General features: G+C 42.0%; 1 protein-coding gene across 9 annotated transcripts in view; it reads left to right on the top strand.

The window, feature by feature from the left end:
- The window catches only part of CPNE4 (copine 4), a 523,946-nt gene that overhangs the window by 489,367 nt on the left and 21,258 nt on the right, over positions 1-13,321 (top strand). For all 9 annotated transcript variants that reach the window (XM_070493180.1, XM_070493181.1, XM_070493182.1 and 6 more), the window contains one exon: positions 7,910-8,043. In XM_070493180.1, coding sequence (XP_070349281.1) covers positions 7,910-8,043 — 134 coding nt within the window. The remainder of the gene's footprint in view (positions 1-7,909; positions 8,044-13,321) is intronic.

The raw sequence follows: 13,321 nt of genomic DNA, 5'->3' as shown, positions 1-13,321 counted from the left end.
AGCTCTCTACCTGCCAGGCCATGGTTTGGCTGTAACCATGTCCCTCTACAGAAGGCCACAGCTCCTGCCGGGTGCCCTGGTCTGCAGATGCTACTCTCACTGAGTTCTGGTAACTGATCCTCCCTACCCTTTCTATTCAGTCTTCCTTAACCTTTTCGAATTGTCCTTTTATTAAACTCTCCTCGATCATCCCTTTTGAGTGCACCATTTGCTTCCTGTCATGACTCTGACCAACGCACGTTATAAACAGGGGTGAGGAGAAAGCTTTTGCACCTTCCACAGAGGCCTGGTGCTTCTGGTTCAGCCTTAAGAATGTCAAAAGTGGAGCATCTTTCCCCTCAGGATGATATATATTAGGTGCTCAAAATATTTTTATTGATTATAATGGGTTGAACTCTAAACTTTCAAAGGGAGGTAAGGTTTATGGAAAAGAAGAAATTGGACGAATAAATATGATACTGGGTTTTTGCTTTAAAAAGTGCCCCTATGAACTTAGATGTTTATGCATCCATATAGTCTAATGATAAATACCAAAACTTTACTTGGATTAATATGAATAAATGGTGTATTTAGGGGAGCGTTGGAGTAGTAGTTTGGATTAAGAACTTGAAAGGCTTTGAATTTTGAGGTAATTTGGCGGTTAAGGGAATGTTCAGAAGAATCTTGAGCAGGACATTGAAGCAATCAGGCACATGCTTTAGGGAAGTAAATCTGGCAGTGTTTGGGGCTGGCCCAATGGTGTAGTGGTTGAGTTCACTCGCTCCGCTTCGGCGACCCAGGGTTTGCTGGTTCAGATCCTGGGCGGGGACCTAGCTCTGCTCTCAAGCCATGCTGTGGCAGGCATCTCACATATAAAAAAAATAGAGAAAGATGGGCACAGATGTTAGCTCAGGGCCAATCTTCCTCAACAAAGAGAGATTAGCTCAGGGCTAATCTTCCTCAAAAAAAAATTCTGGCAGTGTTTGATGAAAGAAAGGTATTGATGGCGGTGAAGGGACTCTGCAAGGTGAAGCAAGAAGAGATTAAAGCCCACTGCAGCAGTCTTGGTGACAGGTAGTAAGAGGCTAAATCAGTGAGGCAGCAGTAGGAAGTGGCATTGTGGAATGAGAGTCCATAAGCCTTCGCCTGCAATACAATAAGGAGATGGAAAACGAGGGAGAATGATGAGCCCAGGGGGACTCAAATCTTTTGTGCCTAACTGACAAGGCATGGCTGTCCTATTCACAGAAATATGGAAATCAAGAGGAGCTGCCAGACAAGATGATGAATTTGCTTTTGGACATGTTTGAGGCACTTATAAATATGCACCTAGGTTTGAGGAGAAAGGTGGAAGCTGCACATATATGATGCTGGATGAGATGGCCACAGAGAAAAATACAGAAAGAAAAGGGGCCTGGTGACAGAAAATTGTAGAAGACTTCTGTTTGGCAACAGGGGAAATAGGGGCAAGCAGCAAGAGAAGAGTTGACTGAGGAAAAGGTTCAGGAGGAGACAGGGACTCAAATGATGAGGAAGAAAAGGTTACAAGATCAAAGGTGATAATCCCGTGTGCTAAAGAGAAGTCAGAGGGTGAAGAATACAAGGCAATGACTGGGTCATGTGGTGAATAGGCATAGATCGTCTTCGAAAGAGCAATTCCCGCAGAATGAGACAGGGGAGACCCAGGAGTTAGGGTGTAAACAGAAAGTAAGAAAGTGAACACAGCGAGTGTAATTATTCATTCAAGAAGGTGGACAGTGAAGGGAAGGCAAGAGGGAAAAAGGAAGATGGCCACAAGGATTAAAAGAGGCCACAAGCAGAGAAGGCCCAGTGGATGCAAAGAGATAAATGATGCTAAAAAGAGCCCTAGTCAATGATTCTTATTCTTTGGTGGTCACGTGGACCACTTGAGAATCTGATACAAGATCTATATCCTCTCACCAGAAATGCACCAACCCAATTCCGCACACAGTTTCAAGAGGTCAAGGATGGCCTTGAGGACAATCCTTCTTCCTCATGTGAATCCTCGAGTCATGAGAACTCTGGAGCAACCCTCGCATTGCAGTCTCGGAGGAGGTGGGCAGAGGTGACACAGAGACCACGGGGAGAGAGACTGAGTTCAGTATGTTTGGCACATGATACAGCAGCTGAAAATAAAACCACATACTAAAATTTCACACACAAAATGCAAAGTTATAGACAGCTTATAAGAGACAGACACCATAAGGTATTTGGAAAGAAAATGGTAGAAGAATTAAATGTTTCCTGTGAAAGTTATTACTTTTCCATATGCACAAAAATGTTCATTGTTAAATGGATTTTCACAGAGACAAATTGTAAGCGACCCAAATGTCCGACAATAAGATAATGGGAATGGCTATGTAAATTACAGTACCCCATTTAAGTGGACTATGATAAAGCCATTTTAAATAATAATTATAACGACATGGGGACATGTTTATGACATAGTGTGAAGTAAAAAAAAAGGAATATAAAGCAGAGCTACCCTATGATTACAAGTATGTAAAATACATGTATTTCATATATATTTTATATTATTTATATATTTTTATATATAAACATTAACTAGAAAGGAAAAGAAAAAGAAAATATGACTTTACTAGGCTAGTGGAATCCTTGAGGAACAAAGACTATCCTCAGGGACGTCTTCGACCTCCCAAAATTGTGTGCTGAATTGGGTGTGTGCATTTTCCAGTGAGAGGATATTGATCTCATATCAGATTCTCAAGTAATCCACATAACCAAAAGAAATCCTTTTTTTCTTTTCAGGTAACCATTTTTATTATTTGTAATTTTTAAAAATTAAAGATGGTGTTGTTTTCTTGTATCTCTGATTTTATAGTCTACATTTTAATTCCTCGGGAAATCTTTTCTGACCCTAACACATTTAGGGCATCCTATGTCCACACTGTGTCCCAGTGTAAGTTTTAAATCTTTGCTTGATATCCTGGATCAAACGCTGACGGGCACTGGTGTAGACTTCGGAGAAACAAGAATGAGTTCTGGGTTGAAGAGGAAAGCGCTCTGCGATTTCCAGGAAGTGAACGAGGAGACCTCGGGGGTCTTTGCCACCTAGTCTAGGTTCCTGTTGCTTTGCCCCCTATGGAGTTTTGAGGAAATAGAAAAGCACAAGAATTTAACCTATCATTTAAGAAATGGTCCAGACTAAATAGAACCTCCACCTACAAGGCTTGGTGTATGGATCCAAATTGTGTACAAATCTGAGAAAAAAAAAAATGCTGCCCCAGCAGCTGAGACCACAAAGGTTGACTGCAGAGAGATTAGGCAACTACCCAGAAGTTGGTTCACAGCAACCTCCCTTAGAAAGCACCCCGGAGGTTCCCAAATGGCCCATTTGTCACAGGCAGGGGAGAGATCTGAGGAGTGGGCTTGTCTCCTCTAAGAAGCTAAAAATGTCCAAAGAAAGTTGCTCCTCATTCCCTTCAGCCTTTTCTGGGAAGCACCTAAGCACACTCGGTGTGCTTGGAGGGGCACTCAGTGGCATGGAGGGAGCCTTTTGCATTTTTACTTTACAAGGTTTTGCAAAGCTGCTCCACAGCTCTGCTTGATGATGAGAGAGGCCGCCTGGGCAGAAGGGGAGAGCAGTTGGCAGGCAGGCACCCGTGCTCGGGCTGCCCGCAGAGAAGATTGGAGTGCACACCAGAACCACAGGCTTTCATAAATGCTTCACATCAGAAAATGAAAATGTGGCAGCTCTGCAGGCCCATGGGCATTCAGGAAACCAGGCGTCGGTAGCCACATCCACATTGGCATTTTTCAGTTATTTTCTTGCTTTTATTTCTCAACTTAATCCCATCTTTCACTGCCTCCCTGTTGCTTTTGAAAATAAACCTAACCTTTCGCTCTTTTCTCTTTCCACTAATGCTAACTTAAAGAGCACAGCGAATTCTTGGTAGCAGGCCACCTCCTGAAGATAGACCTTTTATCTTCAGCTTCATCAGGGAAACTTTAGAAAGATTTTTCCACCACTTGCCTGGAAAAAAGTCTTTTAGCTGCCATGTACTTAAGACTGCCCATGGCTGTCTAGACAAATGATAAAATATTTTTGTTTTAAGCAGTGGAAACTACAGAAAGGAGTAGGTGGTAAGGATCGTTGGTTTATTTCCTTTTTCATCAGATCATTCATACCCTTCTCCAAAGTTTTATCAGAATCTCCTGAGCTTGAATAGCCTCTGTGGGTGTCACAGACATGGGGAAAAGTGGAAACCCCAGAGTCCTGCCTGCAGAAAAAGAGTAAAATTTCCATCAGGCATGTTTGTATCTCTATCACCACCACCAAGAACAAGCAGTCCAACGCCAGCCTTCTAACACTGAGCTTCAGGTTGTTCCCGTAACCTCATGATGTAATCTCCTCCATCCCCAAAGAAATCTGACTGCTCCCTTTCCTAACTGGCATCCCACTCCACGTCAATCGCTCACCAAATCCTATTCATTTTCTGTCCCTAATATCTTCAATCACAATCCCCTTCTTGCCATCATCTCTGCCCCACCCTATTTTCTTAAGCATAAGGGAATTATTCCAAGCCTGAGGATGAAGAGTTGATAGAAATGAAATGACATAGCAGGGCCAGGGTGACAGTGAGGCAAGAGAAGCACCCAGGGTGCAAAATTTCAGGAGGCACTCACTCTCAGGATTGTGCAAGTGTGGGGTCAGCTGAGAATGAGTACCTTCTCAGGTTATGCCCTAGTCACCTCTGCTGCATTACCCTAGTCCCAGCCAAATGATGTGTTTTTTTTTATTTTAAAATACAGTGTTGCCAAAATCTATGTGTGTTCATCTAGACATTGCATGGGTTTCTCCCAATACTGCAATATACTCATCCAGGTGATACACCTGGGCTCAGAGGCTGCCACTTGGTGTCTGCATGCTTGAAGGATCTTGTCCGTACCTGGGGAGCATAAGAGGGACAACTGTGTTTCCCGAGTTGTCATTTTTCTTTATGAAGATTTCCCCTCTAGTCTGCTCTGATTTCATTCTCTGGGTTTATATTAAGACACCGGCATGTTCTGTCATCACAGAATACCCTTGACACTCAGTCAGGTAAACAGCACGTGGGACAGTTGTCACTTGCAGTATCAAGAAGCACAGGTAGAAGAGTGTGGTGATCCAGGATGAAGGGCATCATAACCAGAAGCGAGGTGAGCCGTAGGTCCTAGTTATTAGCCATAAAGTATCAACACCTGCCAATGATTTGCATTTTAGATAAATCAGAGCAGAATCAAGGTTACCTCCGTAACAACATTCCTGCCTTCTCTAGAATTCTCTAGAGTTCTAAATGCTTTCTTCAGTAGGAGAGAAAGAGGTGGCTTTATACCTTCCCAGCACTGTTTTTAACCTTTTAAACACTATGTACACACGTGCAAGGTGCCATTATCCCTTAAGCGTGTCTCAGCAGGACAAAAAGGCTGAGAATGGCAGCTCTACATGTTTGAGCTTAGTAAACCCAGGAGGCCCTAGATGCGTGATTTCTTTAAACACTGGTTGTCAAGCACCTCTTGAGTGTTCTCCTTGGAGAAGTTTTCCAGGAATTATCTGCACATATTTGGACCTCTGTCTGGTTGGAGCCCCATGGGTGGGTCCTGGAGGGCTTTACATCTCCTTTTTGTTCACAAAATACCTGTAGCCCCCTGCCCCTCCCCCCCACACACACATGCTAGCTTTTTGTCACAGTCCTTGATTAAAAGGTCCTTCACCTATTGTCTTGCTCTCTTTTTTCTGATGGATTGGCTTTCACCTTCAGGCCGAAATTTATCTCAGAAGATACTGGATTTAACTGGTTCTTTTAGATCACTTCCAGTCATCCTCAGTAACTCACCCTTCCGCTGTTGTGCACTCATATGTGCGCACGCGCGTACACACACACACACACACACACACCCATTTCAATTGCCCTTTTCCTACCTTTGATAACTGCTTTGGTCATAAAGAACTGTTCATTCAAGGCCATTCTTCACTACTCAATTACTGTAGGTGTCTCCTAGTTAGTCTCCCTGCCTCCAGGCCAGATCTCTTCTTCATAGGAATAAAACACACCCATGAGATGTCTCGGTACGTCGGTCACGGACTCACATGTTCTCTTGGGTATATAATGGTATAACGGAGGAGCAGAGTCTTTGAAGCCATATAGATTTAGGCTTAAACCCAGCTCCAGCCTCTATGACCTGTGTGACCTTCACCACTTTGGGCATCGGGATCTTCATCAATAAAAAAGAATAACAATATCTACCTCCTGGAGTTTTTATGAAAATAAAATCACATAATGCCTGTAAAGCAGTTAGCACGGTGTCTTACACAGAGTAGTGTCTTAATAAAGGTTACCCGTCTCTTCTTCTCCTTGTTATCTGAAATGAGGCGATCTAAGAGTGAGGGAATACTATGCAAATTTTTTTCACATGACCTTTCCTTTTGAAACACTGTTAGTACTAGCATTTTATCAGTTGGCACTCCCTTGTTTAAAACATCTGGGTATTCTGAAAATAGATTTTGAATCCTGCTTAAATTTATTTTCATCATAGTCCTATGGAGGGGTAAAGACAAAAAGGGGAAAAAAATCACTGGCGAAAAAATAGCTTTGTGAAAGAGAAAAGAGAGGTTGTAAGGAAATTACCGTTAGCCTGTCACTTTCTGTCTTCTAGCTCCTTTGATTCTGTTGCAGTTACAACATAAGACATGGGTTACATTTTCTCCCTGTCAATTTTACTCCTATAGGCTGATCCTTCAAGAGCACAGAGCACATGCCACCTTTTCTCTTTTCTTCAAGAAGTAACTTCCTACCTTAATAAATCCAATGGGACATTCCAGTTATTTGTTATAGTGGAATTTTGCCAAATATTATAAAAATATCATTTCCTATCCACAAGATCATATGAGAAAATAGAGCTTTTCCGTCATTAGTAAGTCAGTGAGTGGACTCTGCTGAGCCCCAAAGAGAAAGGAAAGATGCACCATGAACATTTCTTTCTTCTCCTACAACTCCTTTCATCTTAATCCCTCCATCCCCCTTCCCCACCTACAAGCTTAAACACGTTTTGCAAGAGGCATTTGCTGGGTTAACATTTATTTAAATGATGATGGTGTTGGAAATTAGAAGAAATGTTCCTTCCCATTTTAGCACCCTCCAGGCTCAAGCATTTTGTTGTTATCGTTGTTAAGAAATGTTGGGTAAGTCAACTTTTATTTAGGTGATGATGATGTTGGGGGTCAGAAAAAATTTAAGAAGTTCAAGGATAATGACTACTTGGTGGCAAGACAGAGCTTTCCCTTCTCCACTTCCTACCCACGATGCCATAGAATTCAGACATCTCCTCTGTCATAGGCAGGAGTTCTTACATGAGTGGGAACCAAAAGCTAAATGCCTTACATAGAGCTGCTTCTTAAAAAAATTTATTATAACCACTTCAACATAGCTCTCTGCAACTGGCCACTCATAAAAATATGACAATGGCTTTCTTATATAGACTGCATCTTTAACACAGAATTTACTTTTAAGGGATTTTTGCCTGTGCCTCAGAGATGGAATTGTCCTGCCTGGAGAGCATAAAAGTCTTTTCTTAGTGAATTATGGTATTTTACTGATACTTGCTGCCTAGTGATGTGGACCAGCAGCAGCTGGGCTTTCCGACCTACATGTTAATCTCAAGTTCCACTTTGGGAAGGGAGAAGAGAGGGCATTGAGGGAAAGAGAGATTGAAGGCTACAGAAATGGCCTCAACCAAATTAATAACTGATTTTTGAAACTAAGTAATTTCTTCTCTAACTTTCCTTATTGGCAGGTTGTATAACACGCTGCTTTTTTCCACCTCAGGCCATTTCTCTCTCATGGCTAAGCACAATTCCTACAAGATGCATTCACTCTAAATCCACCCATTCTCCTATTTTCTCTTCCAGGTAGCTATAGACTTCACTGCCTCAAATGGAGACCCCAGGAACAGCTGTTCCCTGCACTACATCCACCCTTACCAACCCAATGAATACCTGAAGGCCTTGGTGGCTGTGGGGGAGATTTGCCAAGACTACGACAGGTACTAGACTTCCGGTTGGCTCGGGCCTTATCATCTCTTTGTGGGTTCTGATGGTTCCTGGCTGATCCCTGGCAGAAGAATGGAAATTAAGTCTAACAACTCCTCATGCTGAGGCTCATGAAGGAACAGAATAAAACCTTGCCCCAAATGTTTTATCCTCTCCTCACCTAGAGAAACTGAGGTCATGCCATGCTCACCTTGGTCAGCAAAAAAATCCTCTCTCAGCTTTCTTCTCTTAATTAGCTTGTAAGACCACTGGATTGCAATTTTGGTTTTGGTTTTGTAAAGTTTGAGTGTTTGCCTTGCAATTCAAAGTTTGGCCCACGGACCAGCAGCATAGCATCACCTGAGAATTTAGAATCTCAAGCCCCATTCCAGAACTGCTGAATCAGAATCTGCATTTTAACAAGATTCCCAAATGATTTGTGCGCCCTTTGGAATTTGAGAAGCAGGGGTTTATTGGACGTTACTGTATCTAATCCTCACATTAACCCTTAGGTACTAAGTACCGTTTAACAAAAGAGGAAAACTGTGCCCGGAGGTTAAGTAATCTGTTCACTGTCACACAGCCAGGGGCAGAATTTGAATCCAGATCGATCTCATTCCACAGCCTAAGCTCGTAATCACTGTATTTCATTGACCTGAAAAGCTATTGGTAATTTAGCAGAGGATGTGTGTGTGCCCATGCAAGTGTGTGTGTGTTTCTATGTGTGTGTATAGTAAATACGACTTTGAGATGAGATCAGTATTATATTTCTTTTTACTTGAGGGTAAATATTGACCTTTCCCACCAAGAGAATTCCCTGTAAGAAACAATTTACATAAATTACATTAAACTTAATTTATTCTACGTTCCCAGTATTTCCAGATTGAGGTGCAGTTGTTCTCATGTTTGTTCAAGAAGACTTTTTAAGTAGAACCAACATAAATATAAATATGGGTAAATCTCAGTTGACTTTCTGGTGTGATTGTAAAACAAGGCTAGTTAGTAATGAGCAGCAACTAACTGACTGACCTTTCAAACCAGGAAAATAAAGAAAGTGACTTATCCTCCAGTTTCAGAGAAATTTTGTGGGATAGCATGATTTCTGTTCTTTGTAGTCTCAAAACTGGTAATAACCATGTTAAAAACCTGTTACCCCAGGCACCATGGGAAATGATACAACCTAGTGACTAGAATGTCCAGAGAAACCAACAGGACAGATAACGGGAAGGTCCCATCAGTGTCCTTCTTGCTGGCAAGTTTCTGGATTTGGCTTGATCATCACCAGTAACTCAAATGAGCGGAAGGGCAGTTGACGAATGAATGAACAGTCGGATAAAAATCAAAGAGCTTTGAACACCCAGGCCCTTGCTGACTCTTCTCTTCCTCTACCTTTAGAACAGAGGGCAATAGCATTTTTTTTTAAAGATTGGCACCTGAGCTAACTTCTGTTGCCAACCTTCTTCTTCTTCTCCTTTTTTCTTCTTCTTCTCCCCAAAGCCCCCCAGTAGACAGCTGTATATTCTAGCTGCAGGTCCCTCAGGCTGTCTCAGAATGGCCCAATGACCGGTGCCATGTCTGTGCCCAGGATCCAAACCGGCAAATCCCTGGGCTGCCGAAGCACAGTGCACAAACTTAACCACTCCGCTGTGGGGCCAGCCCTGGCAACAGCATTTTAAATTACCTTCTTGAAGTGATACTTCTTATATGTAACCTTGAGATATTGACTGTGAGGATAACTTGAACTTCAGCTCTGATTTCTTCAGGCCCAAATACAGGGAGGATTCCTAAAGAGGTTTATATCATATGGATATTGCTACCAAGGAGAGAAAAGACTGACAAATTGCATCTCCACTGTCAGAAACGTCTTCAAACTTCCTCAGGACACCAGAACAGTAATTGTCTCTCTTCATTCTAACACACACACACACACACACACACAAATAATCTAGTGTACTAATGTGTACGTAACAGATAAGAAAGAAGGGAGAGAATATTTTCAGGATTCTTAATAACTTTTAAATTCTTGAACTGCTTGTAAAAGAGATAAAGTACATATGTCATAGAATAGATGCTTAATAATAATGTTGATGCTGACTCTGCAAGGGAGAAGGTAATGTAATAATGAATTCCAAGGAGAAGATTGACGGGTTGGCCAGAAATTAAGATGCTGATGCCTAGAGCCCTCGCTGTGGTTCTGTGGCAGATTTGCTGGGTGATCCGCAACGAGCTGCTGAACTTCTGTTTCCTGATTACCTCACATGCAAGATGCAGATACTATAATCAGAGTGACCTATCCATCTTTTAGGCTGTTATCCCTTTAGAATGTGAGCCAGACAAAGTCTGGGAAGCATTTTATATTCCCTCAAAAGTACAGATTCAATATAAAAATAAGATGCAACACATAAGGGGTTACATGAAGAATCGTCTTAAATGATTCTTTTTAAAATTTTAATAGGATAATAACAAAGTTATCTGCCCCCAAATGCCAAGAAAATCAGGTTTCTTAGGCTCAGTGAAGCTTTTTGAAAATATATATATAAAGAAGGCATCTTGGTATTAACATGGGCAAATACCTAAGGAAGAAAAGGAGGATTGAAAACCCTGGACGCTCTTTTGAAAGACTCCCTGGAAGAATGTGTAATGCAAGCTGCTCGCTTGAAAACTGACAAGGTTCCGCAGTTTCTCCTTTGTGTGGGTGGATAGACAATAGACAGGGAGAGTCAGGAAATTTCCAGTCGGGGCTTTGGAATTAATTTATTCTTGCATCAAAGTCAGGGAGATTGATGCTCAAAAAGAAACACTTGAATAAAAACTGACAGAAGGCCCCGTTCCCCCTCCTGCAGCGACAGGGAGGTTTTTAATCCCCATGAGCCTTAGAAATTCCTCCCAGCCTCTGACAGCCAAGGGTTTTCTCTCTGCCTTGTACGGTCATTGCCAACAGGTCATTAGGAGGTGATCCATGAAGTAGAACAGCCTGAGAGACGCGTAATGCTCTTCTCAGGGTGGCCTTGAGGGGAAGCTCCCCCTAGATGATCTGGTTTAAGCCCAGAAGGCAGTCCTGCCAGCTGGTTCTGTCTCTGTGCCTCTGAAAGAGAGACCACTGCCCTTTCTCTCCCCTTTGACTGCCAAGCATGCACACATGCGTGCTCCTTGGGCTCAGCAGAGATGTGGGTCTTTGACCACCTGCGATGTCCTCCAATCAAAAAGCTGGTCTATCTGCTATCAAGAGAGCATTACTCTGGCTTGGAAGAGTACAGTATATTATAATACCTTGCTTGGAAGTACAGACTGACATTTTGTAGATTTGGGCACCCCAGAATGAGACAGGGATATCAGAACCCGAAGCAGGAGTCTCCCGCGTGGTGTGCTAGGTACGGTGCTAGGAGGCAAGGTTGGAACTGAAACCTGATGTGACAGGTATTTTCGAGGGTTGAGGACTGGGTTAGAAATCAGAAGACAGGTTCATATCAGAGTGTTACTTTATCCACTCTACCAACACTGGTCAGTAGTTCTCACCCTAGCCGCACAATGGAACTACTCAGGAAACCTTAAAATATGCTGATGCCTGGGCCCCACCCCAGAGATTTTGATTTAATTAATCTGGTGTACATACTGGGGATGAGGATTTTTAATTCTAATGGGCATTCAGGGTTGAGACCCAGAGTTAAATCCAGAGAGATGGGTCAGATGGAATGGCTAAGGACCTACACAGCATCTACCGGGTGCCAGGCCCCTCACCCGGTGCTGTAAAGACAGAGAGAAATTACTAAAGCATGGTTTCCTCCCACGTGGTTCACAGTCTCATGGGAGGGAAAGGCATGTAAATACCTCACAGCCCAGCAGGGCAGGGGCAGCTCTGCCCTGTCTAAGGAGGGAGACTGCATAAGGAGGGAAGGAAGGGGGTCCAGGACGGTCTCCCGGGGATGGCGAGTTCTGCTGATTCTGTCTCTTGTTGTTGTGAGAGCGTGGATGGACTCATCCTTGTTATTCTGAATCATTAGACCAGACCAGCCTCCTCTAAGGGGCAGAGTCACCAGAGGTTATAGAAAGAGTATGGGGCCCTGGTGACGGGGGACCTGGGTTCAGACCCCAGCTCTGCTGCCTCTGTTCTCCTGAGGTTTACACTCCATGGGCCTTGGTTTCCTTGATTACAGATGGAAGGTTTATCTAACTTCCGTGGTAGAGCAGTTGTAAGTTAGACGTGAAGTGGCTGACAAGCACAGGTTCTGCTTGTTGTAAATACTCAATAAACAGTAGAGGCTATTATCTTTCATATTCTTAATTTATTTAAAAAAATAAACTGAACACAAAAGGAAAAAGGACTATAGTATCAGACCTAAAAGTCATTTTGGACCAATGACCTTTAAAAATGTTTTTGCTCATATACTCCTAAAAAGAGTTTTATAAAAACATATAACCCTCACACATTTTTACATTTAAATCTAACGTTTTCCATCATGAGTATAAATAGTGACAAAGAATGAAAATTCTAGTGTATTGTAAATATGGACATTTAAAAATAAAACTCTTACATAACTCTTGTGAATGCATCCAGTAGAATCTAAATTCCATAGCTACTTGATATCCACCATCATCCATTTGAAAAATGCATGAACGAGCTCTTCAGTTTGAGGAGAGAATTTTAATTGTTTCTTTTTTTCATGAGCTCGTATTCCCATTCTCTTCCCCCATAGAATTTCATCCTAATGTATCTTTAAAAATTTGGTTTGAAATTCTTTTATTGGTCCCTGTAACATACATTTCTATAATAAAAATATGAAGATAAATTTTAAAATTTCTAATATCTAAAATTTTCTACGATGAAAAGATTCGAAGTATTTTAAAAATGTCTTCTGGTTGAGTTTTTATTATAATCATGTTTAGTGCATAATTGATCACAAGAACATGAATATGTGAGAAATTTCAATACGTAATTATTGCCTATAAAAATAAAAATGAGGGGCTGTCCCCATGGCTGAGCAGTTAAGTTCACGTGCTCCAGCTTCAGCGGCCCAGGGTTTCATGGGTTCGGATCCTGGGTTCGGACATGGCACCACTCATCAGGCCATCCTGAGGTGGCATCCCACATAACACAACTAGAAGGACCTACAACTAGCATATACAACTATGTACTGCGGGGCTTTGGGGAAAAGAAAAAAAAAGATTGACAACAGATGTTAGCTCAGGTGCCAATCTTAAAAAAATAAAAAATAATAATACTAAAATTAAATTAAAAATCAAAAAATCTTAATGAAACAGATAATGGAATGTTTCCGCCAATTAATCTACATA

Source organism: Equus asinus, chromosome 21 (genome assembly GCF_041296235.1).
Source record: "Equus asinus isolate D_3611 breed Donkey chromosome 21, EquAss-T2T_v2, whole genome shotgun sequence".
Taxonomy (NCBI): domain Eukaryota; kingdom Metazoa; phylum Chordata; class Mammalia; order Perissodactyla; family Equidae; genus Equus; species Equus asinus.
The sequence above is the reverse complement of the archived record's forward strand: the minus strand, read 5'-3'. Positions and strand labels throughout refer to the sequence as shown.